The 23,796-nt window shown below is 42.1% G+C and overlaps 1 protein-coding gene across 5 annotated transcripts in view; it reads left to right on the top strand.

Moving 5' to 3' along the window:
• Positions 1-23,796, top strand: part of AUTS2 (activator of transcription and developmental regulator AUTS2) — a 1,102,591-nt gene that overhangs the window by 653,592 nt on the left and 425,203 nt on the right. Inside the window, exon 5 of one of the 5 annotated variants that reach the window (XM_079796034.1) lies at positions 619-2,278. The exons of the other annotated variants lie outside the window; for them this stretch is intronic. Coding sequence (XP_079652160.1) covers positions 619-897 — 279 coding nt within the window. The 3' untranslated portion in view covers positions 898-2,278. Of the gene's footprint in view, positions 1-618; positions 2,279-23,796 lie in introns of those variants that run through there. 5 annotated transcript variants of the gene reach the window in all.

The following is a 23,796-nucleotide window of genomic DNA, read 5'->3' as shown; positions in this document are numbered from 1 at the left end:
CCAAGAATGTTGAAAATTAGGTGTTTGTGGACTTCCTTTATGGTTACTGTTAGAATGTATTCCAGTTCTTGTCTTCATGAAGGAAGCTAGAGATACAACTTTTATAGAGGGGGGTAGAAGTGAGACTAGTGGCAATTAGATGCTAGTATGTAAGCACTTCTATCATAGGGAAAGCACAAAAACACCCTATATTCTCTAGTAGGCTTTGGGCCTGAAAGTAGGAAAACAGACTTAATTTCATAGAAGGGGTTGCATTTTTATACGTGGTATCACACTATGTTCATAAATTTCAGTCTTGCCCCATATAACAAAGGACTAACCTAAGTCAAAATTCCAGAGAGCTGAGGAAACCAGCAATTTATAACAAGCCAAACTTGTAAATAGTCATGGTGTAGAATAGCCAGACAGGTTGATCACAGGTTTTCTAAAGCATGACTAGAGGTGAGCAGGCACTAAGTTCAAAATTGTCTGTTAAAATGATCATAAGTTTATGTTTTGTGTAAAGGAAAATATAATTTCCCAGATCCATAAAAACAAATTACCAATGTTCTTAAAGACATTTGCACTAATAGTGTCAGAGGGCACTCAACAGTTGGGCTTTGCGTGTTTCCATTCCGGAGATCAGGGGAGACAAGCCTGGGAGAGGAAGCGTGTCTGAAATCTGGGGATGATGGGAAGAGGGATGTCTGCAAAACTTACCTCGTGTCAGTAACAGAAAGAGTCTCTTTTCTGTTCTCACATTGCTCAGTCGATTCTAAATCTTCTTTCCATAGTTCATTTTGGTATGGTGGCTCATATTTGCCTTCGGATACTTTGTTTGATACAGATTCTCCGGAGCACTGCGAGCATAGCTCCAGTGAGAAATTGAACTTCCCTCCTCCCTTTTCAGTGATTTAGTTTGACCTTCCTGTGTCCCTCTGTTCTCTCCCCTCACACCCCAACTCAGTAGCAGCTCCGCTGACGATGGTTAACCTGCCCTTCTGGGATTGTTAGGCATTAAGCTAAAACTGCCTCCTTTCTTCTAATAAATTAGATTTTTAAAAGAATGCTGCCTGCTAGGAAGAAAAGTCATTACATAGTGTGTGTATTTTCAATGTATCGCTATAAAAATTTCCTTAGCCAAATATAATAGGCAGTTAAAATACATTTGAGATAACTGTGTCACCTCTAGGTTTTAAAAGCATTAAGCTGAAGATAGGTGGTCTAATTTTACTCTATTTCCATTTTCCTTTTTCATGTGGTATGATACTTGCTCTATGAAATCATGTATGTATCTTATGTCTGTAGCTGATATATTTATATGCCTAAATATACAATTGCCCAATGGAATATTATAAAAAATTATTTTCTTCTATAGTTGGGAATTAGTTTTACAATGGTTGAACATTCCGTCATCTTTGTCAGTCAGCTCTCTTATTTGCCATAAAGAACAAAAACGTACTTGGCATGACCTTTTGTAGTTCCTGTTTGAACTGAACTGAACAGAGGAATATTATGTGAGCAAACTGGAGAATTATATAAAGATGCAAATATATTTGTATTTATTTTTATGGTTATTTTTACCCCAGAGCTTTCAAGAAGGCATTTGAAGCAATTGGGAACATCTAATAAAAAATAAGAATAAGAGTGAGTACTAGATGGGAGGAAGGAGAGAACAGCTTTGGAAATCGTGCATGTTTAGGTCATTGCTGAGATTGTTTATAAAATTAGCTCTGAGGTTCCTGGCGGCCATGACAAAGAAAGAATGGGATCATTCTTGTTTTCAGAAAAAAATAACCACCTCCTTATTTTGCTGTTGGGAGCAGGATATGGGGGAAGCAATATATTTTTTGCCTAATTCAGGACTTTTAGAAAAATGTATCACATGGGCTTTAGGGCCCCATTGGAGAATATAACTGACAATGTCCTCAGTTACAGATTCCTAAAAAATTCAGTCATGGAATTCATGTTACTTTTTTTAGTTCTGACCTTTGATGAAAGATCAAGGCATTACATGAAGCTTAAGTAAGCAAAGGCATTCCTCAGGTGATGTAGTTCATTCCATCCCAGTGACCAAGGATAGATTAGTAAGCTTGAAAACTAAGATAAACTGGTAAGGGATTCTTTTATAAATATTAAAGAGCCCGGTGAACTTTCTGTCCATGTGGAAGGCCACCATACTCCCCCAGGTCAAGCAGCGTAAATAAAACCGCCATGCACGCTTCCAAGGGACTGCTTCAGGGTGTTGCCAGTATTTATGGTGTCAGATTTTTCAACCTGGTCAGGACTTAGTGCTGATTATTACTTCTCCTCCTCCTCCTCCTCCTCCTCCTCCTCCTCCTCCTCCTCCTCCTCCCCCTCCTCCTCCCCCTCCTCCTCCTCCTCCTCCTCCTTCTCTTCCTCCTCCTCCTTCTCTTCCTCCTCCTCCTCCTCCCCCCCCTCTCCCCCCCTCTTCCTTTCATAGAATTGATTTTTTTTTTTTGGCCTGGTAGTCTTTACTAGTAGTTTTGGATATCCCCAAGCTAAGCTTTACTGTTTTTAACAATATGTATTGATTGTTTCCCTTCTGATAGGTATTGTGCCAGATTCAGGGAATATTAGTAGTCCGTGTCCTTGCCTTTGTGAAGTTCTTAAATCTATTTTTCATGTCTTGAGGCATACACGGGTACTTTGCCTGCACAGACTTGAGCTATAGACTTTAGTTCATCACCTGCTGCCCAGTCTTATCCACAGTGTTTATGTGACAGTAGGGTCATTCCCCTCACCAGCACTCACCAGTTGGGACTTTAGATCCTAGAGTTTCTTATGATTATGTAAAAGCATGTGTGTGTTTCAGGAGTGAGAAATGACTAAAATGTTTCAGGAAGCTCAGCATCAGCCCCAGTATCCTAGATGGCACACCGACTCAGTAGGCAAGGCTTTTTTCTTTCTTTTAAAGTTATACATTTCATAGAGAGGAACAGGGTGTAGTGTGAACTCCCAGGGAAGGATGAAATGCACTATTGGGGATGGAGATTGGAGTGGACTTTGTGGAAGAGCAATAGCAAATGGGACATTAAAGAAACACATCATGTCTTCCAGTTACTTCCACTTTTTTTTTAGTCATGGTTGTGAGATAGGTACCCTCTAGTTAGAGGAGGAATTTAAAAATGTTAAAAAATAAAACAAGAGACAAACTAAATAAGTGAGTAGATGGCCACTTAGGTTCTGATTCAGCCTACATCACAAGGTGCTCCTCTGAGTGAGCAAGCCACAAGGATGCTTGTCAATCCCTCCTGCCCCTCCCCCCCCCATGCAGCTTTCTGTTAACCATATAAATACATCATTGCCTTAAAGCACCTCCATAGACACATTATCTTCATTTTGCAGATGCCATTGTACATGCTATTCTCTCTATGTCTGCTTAACAAGCACTCCTTATCCCTCAAGATGTAACACCAACTCTGAGAGCTCTCTGAGCAGGTGATGGTCTCCTCCCTGTTCTTACCAACCCGTGTGCTTACCTCCTTGCAGCACTGATCTCATCATTACCTGTTCACGTCAGGGTCTCCCCTGTGTGCTGTGAGGCTGTGTCTGTGTGCTCTTCACTGTACTTCCCAGTGCCTCCCCAAACAGGTGGATAATGGTGGGGTGAATACTGTGTAGTATGGAGGTTAGGAGCGTCTAAGTCACTTCTTAAGTTAGGATGTTGCATAAGTAGTAGCCAAGAGTAAAACTGGGGTCTCTTAACTCCCATGTTTTATCAGTTTGAGGGGGGCGGGGGGGAAGCTTGGTCATCTGAATATAAGCTATCCACCATCTTATTCATATTATTCCACTCATTAGAGTTGTTTCTTGGTAATATGAGAGATACAGGATGATTCTTTGTCAGAATGAGGACATCTCAGGTCCATCATTATGCCTGAACGCATTTCCCCATGGAATTACAATTTGGTGTAAAGGGGCATGGATGAATATGTGAATGTTAGAGCCATTGCCTTCGCCCTGAATATCTTTTCTCCCCACTCCTACTTGGTAGATTCTCCAGCATCCTTGGAAAGTAAGTGCTGGTGCCCCCATCTCAGGGTCACCATTCCCTTTACCTCCTTCTCACCATCCCAGCATCTTGATAGTGCCCTCCTTGCTTTCTGCCTTCCGGACAGACCCTGTTGGAAATCTGCCACCTTAATTACACTAAGGTTTACAGTCACTGCTGCCTGTGGAATGTTTTGCTGTTTTAGAGAATTTGCACTTGAATGGCCAGTGGATTGAAGCTCTGTGTGGTGGATTGTTGGATGGAAGATGAAGACTGTGAAAGAAACTATCTAAGACTGGAAGGCATTCTGGCGCCCCTAAAAGGACCCTGCTGGGGACCCCTCCAGCCTGTGATTAACAAGACCTCCTTATTTACTAGGCAGTTTCCACACACCATAGCAGGGTATTTATACGAGGCACAATGCAGTGTTTATGTGAGCATAATATAGATTATTTGCATCTAGGCTCCAGAACCCACATGAAAATGGGTTTTACAGTTTTGTGTAATTGTCTCTTCTTTGTGTTTGCATAGAAGGCATTACGTAGCTGGAAGATGATGGCAATTATAATTTATTATGCTGTAATTGTTACCTAAATGTTTTTGAATAAGCAAAAATCACATCTGTTTAGGAGTAAGTTGCACAGCAAGAGAATTCCCTTTGAAATGAATGCTGTGTTCTCATATTCTGTAACTGTACACATAAAACAACATATTTATTTCCCCACTGAGTCCATTACATTCCCAAGTCAAACTGCATCCTCTCTTCCCTTCCCCGTATTAAAACCTTTGATTTAATGGAGGTTTTAACTACTGGTTCTTTAGGGAATTTTCAGTAGGCTTTGCACAGATTAGGTTATTGGAAAGTATAGTTATTTGCTTGTAAAGTGGCAGTTCTGTGTCAAAATTGATTTTCTCTGGAGCTGCAACAGTAAAAAAGATAAGCTTCTGCTTTGCATCCAAAATGCCCTGATGTTTCTACCATGATAGTTTTCCATTGCTTCTTGCTCAGCACCATTTGGCCACAGGCTGGTTTGGATGGGTGGATATGAGCACATGTGGCCCGGAGGACTGTGATATCCAGCGGCGATAATAGATGAGGCCCCTCTTCATTCTGGTTGCCACTGGTCTGTGACAGCCGGTGTTCTGGGCTTGGTGAGCATAGCGTTTCTTCCTTCCTCCGTTAAATAGGAAATGCATAAGCCTGGGAAGGTTTTGTTTGTTCCACAGAAATGTAGCAGTTGAAATAATTACTTTGCCATGGCCAGACTAACGGGATTTATCTTCCATTATAGATCTTGAAGACATATGCAAGAACAGTTACTCCTCTGAATTTACTAGGCTACTCACTTAGAAATGATTTCACTGTGTAAAAGAGAGCAGTCATAGCTGGTGGCATAACCTAGAAAAGCTCCAAGAGTCAGAAAGATGAAGGGCAAACTGTATTCTCTATTTTTCTGCTCCCTGCTCATAAAATAGAATTGGAATTTATGTGAATAGCAGGCAGCCTTATTTTATTTTTTTATGCTCCAATTGCAAGTGAGGAGTCCTTTAAGAGGGGCCTTACTCACTGATCTGTGTGCTTCCATATGGCGCATATCCCTCTCTCTAGTGGTGTCCAGTGGCTGAGAGGCTTACGCTGCTCAGTGTGGGTGACCGCGGAGGGTTGCATCTGTCTGTTCCACCTTAGACCCTTTGGAGTGTCATTTGGGAGACATTGGTGCGTCTTCTCTGTGTTGTTCTAGAATAATGTCTCCTGCTCCTTACTCTTTTTTTTTTTTTTAACCTCAGTTCTATCTCAGGCCAGATGTTCTTTATAGATTTTGCTTTTTTGTTGTGTTTTGGGTTTAGAGGTCCAAATTGCAACCTGAATACTGTTCCATGCTTCATATTTCATTCAGTTAAGTCTGAAATTCAGGCTTTAATCATCCTACATTTGTCTTGAACTCAGCTGGTCCCACCTCAGGGTCTGGCTTTCACTACCTGTTCATAGGCACTGACCCCAGTTCAATCTTCTTGGTGAAATCTGAGTTTTCCTTAAGGAACTAGTCTTGGGAGTTGATGGATATGTGAAGGTGCATGACTTTGGGCTTGGAAGGATCAAAAAAGAAAACAAACCAGGCTTCCCTGTTTATATTTCAAGTTCCATTCTGTGGCCTGATCGTTCATAAGATGGGTTTGAGGAGTTGAATCAAGAAGCTTGGAATTTTAGTTCATCTTTGTTCACACTCTTTCATTATATTTCATACACTGCATCCTTCTACCTGGCCCTACATCAATCAGTCCACACGATAGTTAACATATGTTATTGATAACTTCCAGTGTTCTAAACACTGGGGGTGGAAAAAAAGAATAGGACGCACACCTGTCCTTGGCAAATGAACAAAATGCACATCCTAAGATGTGAAGCTATTTGCTGGGCTACGCAGCTAGTCGGTGGCACAGTGGAGACTAGAACCCAGCTCCAGAGGAGTCTTTCCCACGCTGCTTACGTCTGCTCCCTTTAGGAACCCTGTCGTCAAAATCCTTCTAGTGGGAGAAACAGACTCACCAGTCATTTGTATGTGGGACGTATCATGTAGTTGAAGAATTGAAGAAACCTGATGGAAGCAAATTTGCTTTTATCTTTACTCCAGGAGATAAAACGTTTATTGTTTTGCCAAATATTCATGATCACTTATGTTTATCATAGCAAATGTGAAAGGCATCTATTTTTTTCAATTTGAAAAACACACAGAGTGCAATGAAGAGAATTAAAGGAACAATAATTCTACTACTCTTTTAATGTTTCCTTTGTGTCGGTGTAATGAATAACAGCATTGTCAGCATATTCTTTATATAGTTCTGTGTCCTGCCTTCTTTGCTTAACATCATATAATCAGCATCTTCCCACATCATGAGACATTTTTCCAACACATGATAATTAAAGACATTATTTTAAAGTATAACATTTAACTATTGCTGTACATGGTATTTAACTTTTTCTTCCACATTAGGTTTTTTCCCTAAATTTTCACCCTTAACACCTTATCAACCAATCTGAGACGAACTTCCTTATAATAAGTCATTGTCCATATCTGTCACTATTTCCTTAGGATAAATTTCTGTGAGTGTTAGTGCTGCATCAAAGGAAATGAACATATTAAGGCTGTGGATATGTATTGCCCTTGATGTACTTGCAACCCTCCCTTATACCACCCAGAATCCAAAGTCTGGAATCCTTAACCAAACTGCCAGAGTATGCAGTATCTTAAGCTTAGGAAAGTGTACTCTTTGGCCAAACGTAGCCACAGAACTGCTTTCCAGTAAAGAAGTCCCTCACAGCTAAGCTTTCTGTTAAGGGTGGTTTCAGGGAAGAGATGGCATTTGATCTAAGTCTTGAAAAAATTGGAGCTCAAAAAGTTGTGAAGAGGAAGATGAATTTTCCTAGCAGAAGAAACAGCATGTTCAGAGGGAAGACTTTATTAAAACTACACAGAATCTTAGCGCTCATCTCCTCCAGGGGTGATCATATATTTCCAACTGATAAAATATTTCTTTCACACTGAATCTTGTCCAGCACATCAATACTGCAGATTGATCAAAGCGCAGTCAAATCAAAGGGGAAATGGGGAGCTCAGAATTGGGTGTCATGAATCTTTGCTCAGCTTCCCTTGAACTTCCTGTGTAGATCCTGAGGTACATCTGTGAAACCCAGGGCTCTGCAAAAAGCAAATTTAAAACCAGTCATTCCAGTTTGAAGTTTGGACACTGAGACACAGAGGCAGAATGTGACTTCCCCCAAGGTTAGAGCTGGTTCCAAAAGTGCAGTCTTTCACCTGCCCCAGAGCCACCAGCTATCCCAGAGCCTGTGCCAGGAGACACTCCCATGCAGGTCCCAGGGGGTTATCCTTACTCTGTTAGGTCATGTATTGTTGCAGAGTCCCAAGAGATTAATGTATGTATTAACTTTTATCAGATGTTCCCCCAACCCATATTAACCATGTCTGGCTGAGACTCGAAGGATCTATTAAATTATATCCCAGTTCCTATTAAATCACTACACTGGCAGTAATACCTGGGCTCACCTTCTGCTTAACCCAAATTAGCACATGCTCTTAGCGCTCTCAAATCTAAGGCAAGTTTCCGAGATGAACAAGTGACTGGGAAGACAGGAGAGGAGAAAATTAAATGATAGGGTGACCTCCTCACACCACTCATGGTTTCTCAATTAACCAGAGCCAGCCAGCTCCACATTGCTGTTCTTTCAGTAATAGGATTCACCCTCCCATCTAGTGCCAGCCCACACGGGTGCACACGCAGACACACACTTTGCTAATCAGATTGGCAGCAAATAGAATTAAACCATTAAGGCAATTAAGCAGTTCTTAGATAACATTTGATCACTTCAATGAAAATGCAAATTCATGCTTCTTTTCGAGAAATAAGTTGATGAAAAGTCATTTTGCATTCCATAATCTTCATTAACTTTTTTCTAAATAAAGATTGCCGTGTTTTAGGCTCAGGGCTGCACAGATGGAATGGGATTTTTTTTCTTTTTCTTTTCTTTCTCTTTTTTTTTTCCCCCTCCACTCTGTTTATCCTTTTATAACACACCATGCTTTTCTGCCTCCAGACACTTGGAGCACAGTTAGCTGATCTTTCCTACAGCCTCCTCATTGTGCCTCAGGGCAAACTGTTCATTATCCTGTCCTGTGGTGACTTAAACCTTGACTTCAGACCTTGTCCCCAGCGTTCTGGAGAGACTGTGCTAGGACACGCTTGCTGCAGATACGACTGCTTCTCCTCCTCTCTGTTCCCCACACTTACTTAAGGCTCTACTCTCTCACAAGCTGAGGAGGAAGACAGCGTTGCTCCCAAATAGGTACTTGAAAGTGAGTGTGTGGTCTCTGTGCTTTCAGCTCTGGATTCATGTCAGACATCATTGAGTGGGCACTCTGCACCCTAGACCCTCAAGGAGAAAATGCTGAGCCAGTCACACCTGTGCTTGCTCACCCACCTCAGCGCCTTTTCTGCTGTAGCTCAGGGTTGCCAAATCCAGGGGAGGGCGGGGGTCATAAGCTAGGGGGTTTGAAAACATTTATAGGCCACGGTTTCAATTCAGATCTACTAAATTAGTATCTCTAAGGTTTGGCTTAGGGATTTAAAAAAAATTTTATTTGGTTTTTAATCTCCCTGTTTGGTTTAGTGATCCGCCAGTGTTTATAAGACTTAAGTCTAAGTGCCCTATTAGCTTTTACCCCACTCTCTAAATTAGAGACCATAACAAGTAGTCTGACATAAGATACAGAAATCACTTGGGTCCAAAAAGTGTTGTGATTGCCTTGCTTATAGAGAGAAATAAGCACCTTACGTGGCAGGTTGTTTTATAAACACACATACACAAAGGTATTAATGTCCTGTTCCGTGCATGTGTGTATATGGATATATTTTTTGTGTATTTAAATGTCCCTGGTGGCATAGGACAGTGGTCGGCAAACTCATTAGTCAACAGAGCCAAATATCAACAGTACAACGATTGAAATTTCTTTTGAGAGCCAAATTTTTAAACTTAAACTTCTTCTAACGCCACTTCTTCAAAATAGACTCGCCCAGGCCGTGGTATTTTGTGGAAGAGCCACACTCAAGGGGCCAAAGAGACGCATGTGGCTCATGAGCCTCAGTTTGCCGACCATGGGCCTAGGACCTTATATGTAGTGCATCACCTCCTTCTCCATGAATAAAGTACAGGCATACCTCAGAAATATTGCAGGTTCTGTTCCAGACCGCTGCAATAAAGCATCACAGTACACTGAGTTGGGGTCTTTTTGTTGGTGGAGGGTCTTGCCTTCAATTAAAAAAAAAAAAAAGCCACATCTGTGAAGCACAACAGAGTGAAGTGCAATAAAACGAGGTACGCCTGTCTAGCAGTAAACTCTTCTCCAGCAGGACACGTGGCCTTGGTGTACCTGCCTGCAGATTTTCCAGAGTGTTTGTGTACACATGGATGGAGAAAATGTGAATCCTCTCAGGAATGTCAGCAGTCGTTTTAGCACAAAGCAGCCTTGAATATTTCTGATTCACTCACCAAGGCATGTTAGTAGGAGAACACATATTTTTGTGAACATTCTTTGCTTACTTCTTTGAAGCCATCAAGCTGGAGGTACCTCCAATGTCACAGAAAAGAATGATGTTTTAGGACGCAATTGAGCCCAGCATTTCTGGGAATATTTCTCACTGTTTGTTACTGTGCACATAGGCTGGCCTTTTCTCAATTTAGAAAGATTCTAACGAGTGGCTTTGGGGAAGTGGACACATAATGTTCTTAGCAGTACTGTAGAACTTCATTAATTTTCTAAACAAATAAGTGAGATGGATAGGGTATTGCAAAGATCATAAGGGAAGGTATAATCATCTTATGTTTAACTGGCTATAAAAGCACCAACTTTTCAAGTTCGTAGGAGATTCTGCTGGTAGGTCTTCCTTCTTTCCTTGAATGTATTCTCTAAGATCTTTTATTTGTTAGAATTACCGTATTTTCCGGCGTATAAGACGACTGGGCGTTTAGAAGATTTTCCTGGGTTAAAAAGTCGTCTTATACATGGGAAAATACGGTACATTTTAGACTTAAGGATAATTCTGTAATTTTTTAAATGTATTTTTTATTGATTTCAGAGAGAGGAAGAAAGAGGGAGTGAGAAATAAAAACATCAGTTATGAGAAAGAATCATTGACTGGCTACCTCCTACACACCCCCTACTGGGGATCAAGCCCTCAACCCAGGCACGTGCCCTGACTGGGAATTGAACCAGCAAACTCTTGATTCCTGGGTTGACACTTAACTGCTGAGCCACACCTACTGGGCTAATTCTATATTTTTTCAAAAATTATTTGTATGAGCAGTTAGACCCTAATCCAAACTGAGGTTTCCCATAAATTGGTCTAAATAACATTTTTGTGTGTGTGCATAGTTATATTCATACCATATACATTAAAGCATGAAGGGGGCAGTCAGCAAGTGTATTGCATTTTGTTCGCAATAATTTCCTGATGAATGTTTGCTTAAATAAGGGAATCATATATATCAAAGGCTATTGTTGGTCATTAGTACTTCTTTTTTTTTTTTCACTTTATAAGTAGGTATAACATTTTGGAGTCAGTACTTCTTTCACTTAATTTTTACATTTCTTGGAAGCATAAAGTATTTCAGTATGTGTTGATGTCTTATTGAGTTTCCATAGATCAGAGTTTTTGTCTTAAAGTATAAAAAGAACCTCTTAAATAATAGTCTTTCTTTTTAAATATATTTTTTTATTGATTTCAGAGATGAAGGGAGAGGGAGAGATAGATAGAAACATCAATGATGGAGAGAATCATTGATCAGCAGCCTCCTGCAAGCTCCCTACTGGGGATCGAGCCCACAACCTGGGCATGTGCCCTTGACAGCGAACCCGGGACTCTTCAGTCCACAGGCCGACGCTCTATCCACGGAGCCAAACCAGCTAGGGCAATAATAGTTTTTCTTGAACCTGTAGTTGGGCCTTTGAGAACATGAGGATCTGTGAGGTCCCAAGGGAAGATTTTGTATTGTTCTCTCCTACTGCCCCCATCCTGCCTCCCTCACCAGCCTGCTACAATCTTATAATTAGCTAGAGGCCTGGTGCATTAAAATTCACGCACTGGAGGGGGGCTCCTTCAGCCTGGCCTGCCCCCTCTCACAGTCCGGGAGCCCTCAGGGGCGGGAGGTGATCTGGCGATCAGGGGAAGATGACGCCCCCATCACACCTCTGCTGCTGCCACAGCTGGCAGCACAAGCCTCAGCTAGTCCTGGTTACCTGAGCCTCGGGCAGCCGCCATCTGAGGCTTGTGTGCGCCTCGGGCCAGCCCTTGGCGGCTGGGAAGCTGGCATCTGAGGCTTGCATGTGCCTCAGGCTGGCCTTAGGTGGCTGGGCAGCTGACATCCGAGGCTTGCCTGCGCCTTGGGCTGGCCCTGGGCGGCCGGGGGGTTGAGGGCGGGTCCGGTCGCACCACGCGCCTGCCACCCCCCGGTGGGGCTGAACGGACTGGGGGACTCCGGCGGGGCAGAGGGGACTGGGCGCCGCCATCTTGTGGCTATGGGTGCCGCCATCTTTGTGACGGTGTGACAGTCAATTTGCATATTCCCTCTTTATTAGATGGGATAACTTCTAAACCAGTCAATGTAGGTAATAGTAAGGCTTAATTTTTTTCAAAAATGCATAATGGATGGTGATTTTTATATACAAAGGGACATTTTTAAAAACCTGCTGTACTAAATCTCAAAAGGAGAGATTGACAGACATGTCTAAAACTTACTTATAGAGCTTTCACGTTTGTACACTGGAAACCGACGACATTGATAGGGTTTATGGAACCCACAGTAAGTCTGTGATACTAAATGGGATTGAATACTGTAACTTGTTTTAGTCATTGAAAAACACCTTATCTTCAAATAGGTATACCTCCTACTGCTTCTCTTCTTGAGTTGGTTTAATGGGTCCTTTTCTGTTCCTTCCATCCCCTAAAACTATTCCTGAGTTCCTGTCCTCTGGCATGCCTCCTCCTGGCCATCCATTCACCACTACCTAGTGTTTTCAGTGATAAAACCACCAGGTTGTGTTAGTGTATTTGTTACTTTAAAGATGGCTAAACTAGGGGGTTGAGTTAAGAACAACGAAGTCTTACCAGCGAGGTGGGATTGGGCAGTGTGCCTGCTGCCTGTCACTCCCTGCCCCTCTGAGCTCTTCTCCTGAGGGGCCAGGACACAGTGTGCGGATGGATGCCTGAGAGGAGGACTGTGTGTGCGTCTGCACATACACGCACTCTGTCTCTTTTCTGGAGATGTGTCCTTTGACCATCGTTTTCATCTATCTGGTACATCCTTTCTCTTTCAAGGCCAGCATTTAGCTCAGGCCTGGAGGAACAGTTTTTGAGCTCCCCTGTTAACCACTCCCATTTTAACAAGCCTCGTGTCTGTCCTGTCCTCAGGAGGCTTCTGAACTTTCAGTGGATGCCTGTGCAGCCCTTTGCCCTCCTCCCCTCCGCAGGGCCCCAGGGGTCTGTCATGGGCTCACAGGAAGTCCCTGCTGAAGGACAGAAGCAGTTCCTGGAAAGCGACTGGTGATCCCCCAGCGAGTAGGACTGGATGGAGAAGGGAGCTGAGGTTGGTCTGGCAACTGGGAGATGTTGAACGGCACAGGCGGCTCGCCCACAAACGTGCGCACGTACACACGCACATGCACGCCATCCCGCTGCATAGCCCACAGCACCACGTAATCACTGTCTGGCTTTGGTGGTTTCCTCGGGCCACGCTCTGCTCTTGTTTGGTTTGCTAGCACAGTAACTCAGGGGAAAGACAGAGACTCTATCCATTCTAATCCCCTGTGGGTAACAGTCGTTTCAGATAGAAGATACCCCAGGGAATGCTATATAATTCAGAGATTTATGAAGGTCACCTTATGGCCCCACTTCTTCCTTAGAAGTGAGCCTCCCATCTGCACTGCACATGTCCCTCTGTTGCCAGAAGGCTTTATTGGTGTCCACCATCCGTCTCCTCTTTTCTTCTCCCTCCCAGGTCAAGAACTACAAAAACATCTATTTTTTTCTCCCATCTCTTCGTTTAGACACCCTTGCTGCCATTTCCTTTTTCTCTGGGGACTGTGGTGCGGCGCAGGAGAGGAGGCATCCGCTATTCTTTCTGCTCTAACCATGTGCCTGGGCCCGTTTGACATCTCTCTGCTCCAGGGGGAGGGCCCAGCCAGCTACCCCTGCCCCAGCATGGCACCCTCCTCCGAGCTCAGGGCATGGCATTTGCATTCCTCCCTGCTGTTCCACGCCCATTACCAACAGGCAGACATCTGCCACTTTCCTGCCTAAAGCCAGGGAATCTCTGCAAGTCGTACTGTCGGCAGAAGCGGGGAGTCTCCTCCTCACTCGGCGTCATCCCACTGGTCTCATTCCTTAGACTCTTATCATAAAACCCTGGAACTATGTAGCAGATGGAGGCTTAAAGTGCCTGTCTTCTTCTAAAGACCCCGATTTACAAGAGAGGAAACTGAGGCCAGGGAGTATGGATGACAGTGTTTACTTGATTTAGCTGCCTTTGAACTGTACCTCAACATTTTACTCAGTGGCTATGTCTCTTACTGTGATTCAGAGTGCCCTGCCTGGATCAGAGCTGCTGACTTCTTCACCAGAGTGAGGGCAGTGTAGGCAGTCCGCAGGGATTACCCATGAGCTTGTATTTTGGGGGCGCTGTGGTGTCTGAAGTTGGGAGAGTTTGGAGGTGATACTCATTTCTGGGTTGAATGCCTTTTGAACACCCCCTACAGACGCCTTAAAGATAACCTCAGAGGAGGAAACGCTGCCCTGAGAGCAAGGCTGGTTCCCTTTCACAAAGCAATACCCAAAGGCTCTCTTCTAATAGAATTCTTTGGGTTACTGATTAGAGCAGTAACATAGTTGCCTTCTAGAGATTTCAGGAAATGCAGAACATTTCAAGGAAAAATATAAAACTTGTGCTTACAGTGAAATTGAGAGATGACCACTCTTAATAATTTTTTTGATGACAAGCATACCCATCCTCCCACTTTCTATCTCACATTAACTTTCTTCAGGGTCATGAAATATCTTTCCCAAGCCTGGTTTTCAGTGACTGCGCAATCCCCTATTGCATTGATAATGCCATTATAGATTGTCTAACCTATTTTTGGATATTTAGTTTTTTCCAATTCATTGTTATTACAGATAATATATCTCAGTGACTATTTCTTTGGAGTATGTATCTCCTTGAAAGATTATTGGGTAGAAGGAGATGAAGCCCTTTCAGAGTGTGCTCTGCTCTGTCACATCTCACTGCAGAAAGACTGGCCCAGTTTGTGTTCCCACTGAAAGTTGGATCTCTGCGGTCCCTTTTATAAGACCTTTCACCATGTAAAAATCAGCCCTTGTGACTTATAATTATGTGAGTTCTCATCTTTAAGTTCATAAAAGTACTAAATTTGGGTTCTCTCCAATTCCCCTTTTAATAAAAAGGTCCAGTTCAGTAAGAAATTCTACTTGGCATTTTGCTGAATAGAAAAATATACTCTGATTTCTTAACTTCATGACAAGTAACACATAAACATTAATTAATTAAAATATCTGTTAACACTTTGAATAATACAGGGATTTAGTTAGGCAGTGGCATTTAACAATCAAATGAGACAAACCATGCCATTCTCCTTGGAGATGACGTGGGCCCTCCCTGGAGCAGTGAGCGATGTCACACAGGGCCCAAAGCACGTGTTTGGAGCAGAAAGTAGCCGACGATGCGTCCCCTTCCTCCGTCACACCGCAGTCACCAGAGAAGGAGGAAATGGCAGCGTGTGTGTCTAAAAGAAGAGAGAGGAGGAAAAAAATAGATGTTCCGTAGTTCTTGACCTGGGAAGGAAACATGGACTTTAAAGTACGTACATCAACATAGAGCAAGTCTTTAATTACCTGCCTTTTCTGCTATTCAATTATATGGACATAAAAGCCTTAGAAAATATGTATATGTTCAGTGAATGTATACATATGAAAATGAGAAGGCTAGGCATTAAAAACAAGACTCTATCCCTTACATTTTGCCCCAAATGCTATAAAAGATACTCAAATAGAAGCCTGCTTTTTTATTTGCATGTGCTGTGCCTTATGTCTCCGATATCATCTTTTTTTGTATCAACATAAACCAGACATCTGATCATTATTCAGATACTTCACTTATCACTGAAAGCTCAGATCACGGAAGGGGATTTCAAGTACTCTAATGGACACAGGAGAAAACCATTGGCTCGCCTCTGCAGCATGTTACCTCTATCACTTGTTATCCACACATCTGAGGGGCGAAGTTAAGTGATAGAGGAATTAAAGCTCTAAGGCAAACTCAGTTCACATTTTTATTTAAGAATTCCAAGAACTCACAAGACCAAATCAAAATTCTTACTTAATTTTGACCAGAATAATGGCTCTCTTTCTATTGCAGAGTGAGTAGAAGGTTGACGTTACCTGCCCTTGGGGTTTACTAACTGGTAAAATGGCCAGTTGAAATGTTGGGAACGCATCTTTAGGACCAGATATTTGCATTCAGTTGCTGTAAAGCCTTTGCTTGTAGGTGGCAAGAAAATATGTTACTGGGATTGTAAGTTTACTTGGGGGGTGGGGTGAGGAGGAGATGGAGGACAGAAGGAATGGATTTTATGCTCCCTCGATAAGTGGGCCTGGTTTACTAGTAGCAGAAGGTTGTGGCATGGGCTGGGTGGAGCAGCCGACCTTTGCTCCCCTACGACTTCTCCCCTAATCCTCTGTCTGTTCAGAAGACAAATTGCATGAACATTAAAGACAGTTTGATTCCACCAAATACAACTCCTTTCTGGTTGTCCTGGCTCCTGACACGACTGACAAAAGAGAATTTTGTTTCCCATTAGAATACTTGTCATGCTGAGTTGATTTTATTGGAATACAAGCTTTAAAATGTTATACAAGTAAAATAAAATGCATTTTAAAATAAAATGGCAAGATTTGCTTAGTTTGGCTCTCTTGATTTTTGTTTAAAACTGAGGATCATTGAGACTAGATGTTGTCTTAACTGGTTAAAAAATTAAATTAAAAAAATGGTTTCTATAGGTTATTCTTCTCTGAAGGCCTGTTATGAACTGTATATTTTGTTTCTAGAAGTTATGCTTCAACCCCCCAGCTTTCCTAAAATCTAGTTTTATTGTTTAGTGGGTGAGGGTGGGACACAAAGCTCATAGAGGCTCTTGTTCTCATCTCTATCATGGGAGTAGCAAAGATACCTGTGTCATAGGGATGAGGGGGTAATCGTATAATTCAAGGAAGACCCTGAGACCACTGCCTGGATCATAGTAAGTGATCAGATGTTGGCTGTCATCAGGGACATAACTTCATCATCATTATTAACTTAGTTATCAATTCTGTGTCCCCATTCTACGGATTGTTTCCCAGAGATTCCCTGCTCCTTATTGACAACATTTTTAAAGCTCCTTTTTTCAAAAAAATTCTGGTGGGGCTTACTCCTGTGTGATACAAATGCTTTGAAAATGGACCCTGAATTCTGTTCCTAGACCTATAGGGAAACCCATAAGAGACTCAGAAAGAGAAAGTTAATGTATTTCATCAAACCTGACCCTTGTCTGTATGTGACTTATGGTATCTTACCTTGGGGATACCTGACTAGAAGTACCCATTGCAGCGTCCCTTCCTTAGGAGGATTGGGTATCATTAAAGGAAGGTATGGTTGCAGAGGAGGGTGGGGTATAAACAAATGACATGTTGAAAGTCAAATAGATGTTTCAGTAGCCACTTCACTACGGTGGACAGGACAACGCTGAGCCCAGAAATGAGAGGCCAGGTTCTAGACCAAAATGGCATCTTCTGAGCCTGTTTACTCACCAAATGGGGATTTTTAGTAGACCATCACCAAGGTCACTCTGTGCCTTAATATTTTGTAATTTTTGCAACTGTATTGTTAGTGCTGGTGTCCACAGTTTTCAAGTTGTATAAGTTTTAAAAGTCTTGGTAAGATGCTAAGGTAAACCTTAGTCAGGGCCAGTAAGAGACTAAGAATTGCCAGGTATCAATAATGGGTATTATTTTTCCTTCCTTCCCTGTACCTAAGCTCCCCAGAAGTAAAAAGTAAAGCTTTGAAGTCCATCATCTCTGTTTTGTCAGTTTAAGTAAAAAGAACACTTACTTCCATTTTTTTTTTTTTTTTTTTTTTTTTTTTCAATTTTTTTATTAAGGTATTATATGTGTACATATCTTACCATTGCCCTCCCCACACCCCCCTCCCATATATGCCCCCACCCCCCAGAGTTTTGCATCCATTGGTTATGCTTATATGCATGCATACAAGTCCTTTGATTGATCTCTTATCTCCCCCACCTCTCCCTAACCTTCCCCTTGTAATTTGACAGTCTGTTTGATGCTTTACTGTCTCTGTATCTATCTTTTTGTTCAAGATTATAATGTTCTTTATTATCCATAAATGAGTGAGATCATGTGGTATTTTTCTTTCATTGACTGACTTATTTCACTTAACATAATGTTCTCCAATTCCTCCCAGGTTGCTGCAAATGATGAGAATTCCTTCTTTTTTATGGCAGCATAGTATTCCATTGTGTAGATGTACCACAGTTTTCTGATCCAGTCATCTGCTGACGGGCACCTAGGCTGTTTCCAAATCTTAGCTATGGTGAATTGTGCTGCTATGAACATAGGGGTGCATATATCCTTTCTAATTGGTGTTTCTAGTTTCTTCGGATATATTCCCAGGAGTGGGATTACTGGGTCAAATGGGAGTTCCATTTTCAGTTTTTTGAGGACACTCCATACTGTTCTCCACAGTGGCTGCACCAGTCTGCAATCCCACCAGCAGTGCACGAGGGTTCCTTTTTCTCCGCATCCTCGCCAACACTTGTCGTTTGTTGATTTGTTGATGATAGCCATTCTGACAGGTGTGAGATGGTACCGCATTGTTGTTTTGATTTGCATCTCTCGGATAATTAGTGACGTTGAGCATGTTTTCATGTGTCTCTTGGCCTTCCTTCTGTCTTCTTTTGAAAAGATTCTATTTAGGTCTGTTGCCCATTTTTTTATTGGATCATTTATCTTCCTTTTATTAAGTTGTATAAGCTGCCTGTAGATGTTGGAGATTAAACCTTTATCAGTGATGCCATTTGCAAATATGTTCTCCCATGCAGTGGGCCTTCTTGTTGTTTTGTTGATGGTTTCTTTTGCTGTGAAAAAGCTTTTTATTTTGATGTAGTCCCATTTGTTAATTTTCTCTTTAGCTTCCATTGCCCTAGGGGCAGTGTCAGTGAAGAATTTCTTTTGGCATATGTCTGACATTTTGCTGCCTGTGGATTGCTCTAGTATTTTTATGGTTTCCCGTCTTATGTTTAAGTCCTGTATCCATTTTGAGTTTATTTTTGTGTATGGCGTAAGTTGGTGATCAAGCTTCATTTTTTTGCATGTATCTGTCCAATTTTCCCAACACCATTTATTGAAGAGACTGTCTTTATTCCATTGTATGTTCATGCCTCCTTTGTCAAATATTAATTGAGCATAGTGGTTTGGGTCAATATCTGGATTCTCTATTCTGTTCCATTGATCTATATGTCTGTTCTTGTGCCAGTACCAGGCTGTTTTGAGAACAGTGGCTTTGTAATACAGCTTGAAATCTGGTATTGAGATCCCTCCTACTTTATTCTTCTTTCTCAGGATTGCTGTGGCTATTCGGGGTCTTTTTTTATTCCAGATGAATTTTTGGAGAGTTCTTTCAAGGTCTGTGAAATATGCCGTTGGTATTTTAATGGGGAGTGCATTGAATCTATAGATTGCTTTGGGTAGTATGGACATTTTAATGATGTTGATTCTACCAATCCATGAACATGGTATGTTCTTCCATCTGTTTACGTCTTCCTCTATCTCTTTTTTCAGTGTCCTGTAGTTTTCCGTGTATAGGTCTTTTACCTCCTTAGTTAAGTTTATTCCTAGGTATCTTAATTTTTTTGGTGCGATGGTAAATGGGATTGCCTTTTTAGTCTCTCTGTCTGTAAGTTCACTATTGGTATATAGAAAGGCCATAGATTTCTTGGCGTTAATTTTGTATCCTGCTACATTGCCGAATTCATTTATTAAGTCTATTAGTTTTTTGACGGAGTCTTTCGGATTTTTTATGTACAATATCATGTCGTCTGCAAATAAAGACAGCTTTACTTGTTCTTTTCCAATTTGGATGCCTTTTATTTCTTCTTCTTGTCTAATTGCAATGGCTAATACTTCCAGTACTATGTCAAACAGGAGTGGTGAGAGTGGGCATCCCTGTCTTGTTCCTGTTCTTAGGGGAAATGTTTTTAGTTTTTGTCCATTGAGTATGATGTTTGCTGTGGGTTTATCATATATAGCTTTTATTATGTTGAGGTATGAGCCATCTATTCCCACCTTGTTGAGAGTTTTTATCAAGAAAGGGTGTTGGATTTTGTCAAATGCTTTTTCTGCATCAATTGATATGACTATGTGATTTTTATCTTTCAATTTGTTTATGTGATGTATCACGTTTATTGATTTGCGGATATTGTACCATCCTTGCATTCCTGGGATAAATCCTACTTGGTCATGGTGTATGATCTTTCTGATGTACTGCTGGAGCCGATTTGCTAGAATTTTGTTGAGGATTTTGGCATCTATGTTCATGAGGGATATTGGTCTGTAATTCTCTTTCATTGTGTTGTCTTTATCTGGTTTTGGTATTAGGGTGATGCTGGCTTCATAGAAGGAGCTTGGAAGTGTTCCTTCCACTTGAATTTTTTGGAATAGTCTGAGGAGGATAGGTTTTAGTTCTTCCTTGAATGTTTGGTAAAACTCTCCTGTGAAGCCATCAGGCCCCGGGCTTTTGTTTGTCGGAAGCTTTTTGATGACTGCTTCAATTTCGTCCATAGTTATTGGCCTATTGAGCTGTTTAGATTCTTCTTGATTGATTTTTGGAAGGTTATATTTTTCTAGGAATATGTCCATTTCCTCCAGGTTGTCCAGTTTGTTGGAATAGAGTTGTTCGTAGTATTTTGTAACAATCCTTTGTATCTCAGCGGGGTCTGTTGTTATTTCACCTCTTTCATTTCTGATTTTGTTTATTTGGGTCCTCTCTCTTTGCTTCTTGGTGAGCCTGGCTAGAGGTCCATCAATCTTGTTTATCCTTTCAAAGAACCAGCTCTTGGTTTTGTTGATCTTATGTATTGTTTCTTTGGTCTCTATGTCATTTATCTCCGCTCTGATCTTTGTTATTTCCTTCCTTCTGGTTACACTGGGCTTTTCTTGCTGCTCTTTTTCTAGCTCTTTGAGTTGTAGGGTTAAGTAATTTATTACCATTGTTTCTTGTTTTTTGCAATAGGCCTGTAGAGCTATGAACTTCCCTCTCAAGACTGCTTTCGCTGTGTCCCATAGATTTTGGATTGTTGTGTTTTCATTGTCATTTGTTGCCATGATGTTTTTTATTTCTTCCTTGATCTCTCTGGTGACCCAGTCCTTGTTTAATAGCATGCTGTTTAGTCTCCATGTGTTTGATTTCTTTGGATTGTATTTATTGTAGTTGATTTCCAGTTTTATGCCACTGTGATCTGAGAAGATGCTTGATATAATTTCTATCTTCTTGAATTTGAAGAGACTTTGCCTGTGACCCAGCATATGGTCTATCTTTGAAAATGACCCATGTGCACTTGAGAAGAATGTATATTCTGTGGCTTTGGGGTGAAATGTTCTGAAGATGTCAATTAATTCCATCTGGTCTAGTGAGTCATTTAGGATTGCTGTTTCTTTGCTGATTTTTTGTTTAGAGGATTTGTCCAGTGGTGATAGTGGGGTATTAAAGTCTCCTACTATGATTGTGTTGCTATTAATCTCTCCCTTGATATCCTCCAGGAGTTTTTTTATGTATTTGGGTGCTCCTATATTGGGAGCGTATATGTTTACCAGAATTATTTCTTCTTGTTGGATTTCTCCCTTTAGTATTATGAAGTGGCCTTCCTTATCTCTTGTTATGGCATTTACTTTGAGGTCTATTTTGTCAGATATAAGTATTGCTACCCCAGCTTTTTTTTCATTTCCATTTGCCTGAAAGATATTTTTCCATCCCTTCACTTTCAATCTGTGTGAGTCTCTTGTTCTGAGGTGGGTCTCTTGTAGACAGCATATATATGGGTCGTGTTTTTTTATCCATTCAGCTACTCGATGTCTTTTGATTGGAGCATTTAGTCCGTTTACATTTAAAGTTATTACTGAAAGGTATTTGTTTGCAGTCATATCTATTTTTGTGTCTGTATTCCTTCTTACCTGTTTATTTCTTCTTTTTACAGTATTCCCTTTAGCAATTCTTGCATTGCTGGTTTGGTGGTGATAAACTCCCTGAGGCTTTTTTTGTCTGCAAAGCTCCTGATTTCCCCTTCAATTTTGATTGATAGTCTTGCTGGATATAGTATTCTTGGATTCAGTCCTTTGCTTTGCAACACTTTGTATACCTCCTTCCATTCACTTCTAGCTTGTTGTGTTTCTGATGAGTAATCATTTGACAATCTGATGGGTGTTCCTTTGTAGGTAACTCTCTGTCTCTCTCTTGCCGCCTTTAGGATTCTCTCTTTATCATTTATATTTGCCATTGAAATTATGACATGTCTTGGCGTGGGTCTTTTGGGGTTGATCCTGCTTGGGACTCTCTTTACTTGCGTAACTTTTATCTTTCCCATATCCGGGAAGTTTTCTGTCATTATTTCTTCAAATAGATTTTCTAATCCCTGCTGCTCTTCTTGTCCTTCTGGCAGCCCTATTATACGCATGTTACTTCGTTTCATGTTGTCCCGAAGTTCCCTTAGGCTTTCCTCCTGCTTTTTAATTTTTTTCTCCAATTGCTGTTCAGCTTGAGCTTGTTTCTGTACCTGATCTTCTAACTCACTAATTCGGTCCTCTGCTTCTTGTAGTCTACTGTTGAAACTTTCCATGGTGTTTTTGATTGTAGCTATATCACTTTTCATTTCTTCCTGATTCTTGCATAAGTTGTTGATTTTCTCATCCATCCGATGTATAAATTCCATGACCATTACTCTGAATTCCTTTTCGGTCATGTTGCAAGCTTCATTTTCACTAATTTCCTTTCTTGGCGACTCCACATTTTCTTTCCTCTGTGAGTTATTTCGTTTCCCCATTCTGGCTATTACCAGAAAGCTTAAGCTTCTGTTTGCGTGGACCTGGGCCGTGTGCTGTGGGGACTTCGCTCCACCCTAGTTTCACTGAAGTGCTCTGACACTAGGACGTGTGGCTGTCTTTGGTTGGTGGGAACCAGACTTGCCCAGGATCAGTGTCCCCAGTGTTCTGTGTGGTCTCGTGTGCACATTTAGAATCAGGGGCCCTGTCTGCACCACACTGTTGGTATGTGCCGAGAATGAGATCCTTAGCATGTGCCAGGAGTCAGAGTTTCCTTGTGTCTGCACCAAGACTCGAGTGTCAAAGTCTCTGTTGCCTTGTGCGGTTTCTCGTTGAGAATCAGGGTCCCTGTGTGTGCACGCACCAACAATTGGGGTCGCTGGCTCTTAGTGTGAATGCGCTGTGAGTCAGGGATCCCAGGCAGCTGTGTCCGGCGTGCCAAATTCCCTGAAGTGGAGCTGCGTCCTGTGTGTGCTCTCTCTGCTGAGCCAAACCGGCTAGAGCGCACTTTCTTAAAAACCTGAAGGTGAGCCGGCTCAGTGCACTCTCCCAAAGTCCCAGAAGGGGGGCGGAGTCCGTCCTGCGCGCCAAATTCCCCAAAGGGAAGCCCCTCTGTGCAGGCTCTTAAGAATCTCCGAGGGGGGAGCTGTGACCCGCGAGCCAAATTCCCCCAAATTCCCCGAAGGGGAGCCCTCTGTGCGCACTGACAGATTTCCCCGACGGGGAGCTGCTTCTGTCCCGTGCGCGAGCGCGCGCCAAATTCCCTAAGAGGGAGCGCGTCCCTGCGCAAAGCTCGGCAGCTTGGGCCGGGGGCGGGTCTATCAGTTACTATGGCGCTGTCTGTGCGCGCTGTGCGCGCGCTCCTGTGAGCAGCTAGGGCGAAGGGCGCGTCTATCAGTTACTATGGCGCTTTCCGCGCGCTGTGGGCGCTCAGCAGCTTGGGGGAGGGGCAGGTCTATCAGTTACTATGGCGCTATCAGCGCCTGCGAGGAGGGGGATAGGCTCTTTGACTCACGGAAATCTGCCGGGAAGTCTGGATTCTTGTTGTTTGTTTGTCTGAAGCTGTGATAGCAGTT

Source organism: Cnephaeus nilssonii (genome assembly GCF_951640355.1).
Source record: "Cnephaeus nilssonii genome assembly, chromosome: 2".
NCBI lineage: Eukaryota > Metazoa > Chordata > Mammalia > Chiroptera > Vespertilionidae > Cnephaeus > Cnephaeus nilssonii.
The sequence above is the reverse complement of the archived record's forward strand: the minus strand, read 5'-3'. Positions and strand labels throughout refer to the sequence as shown.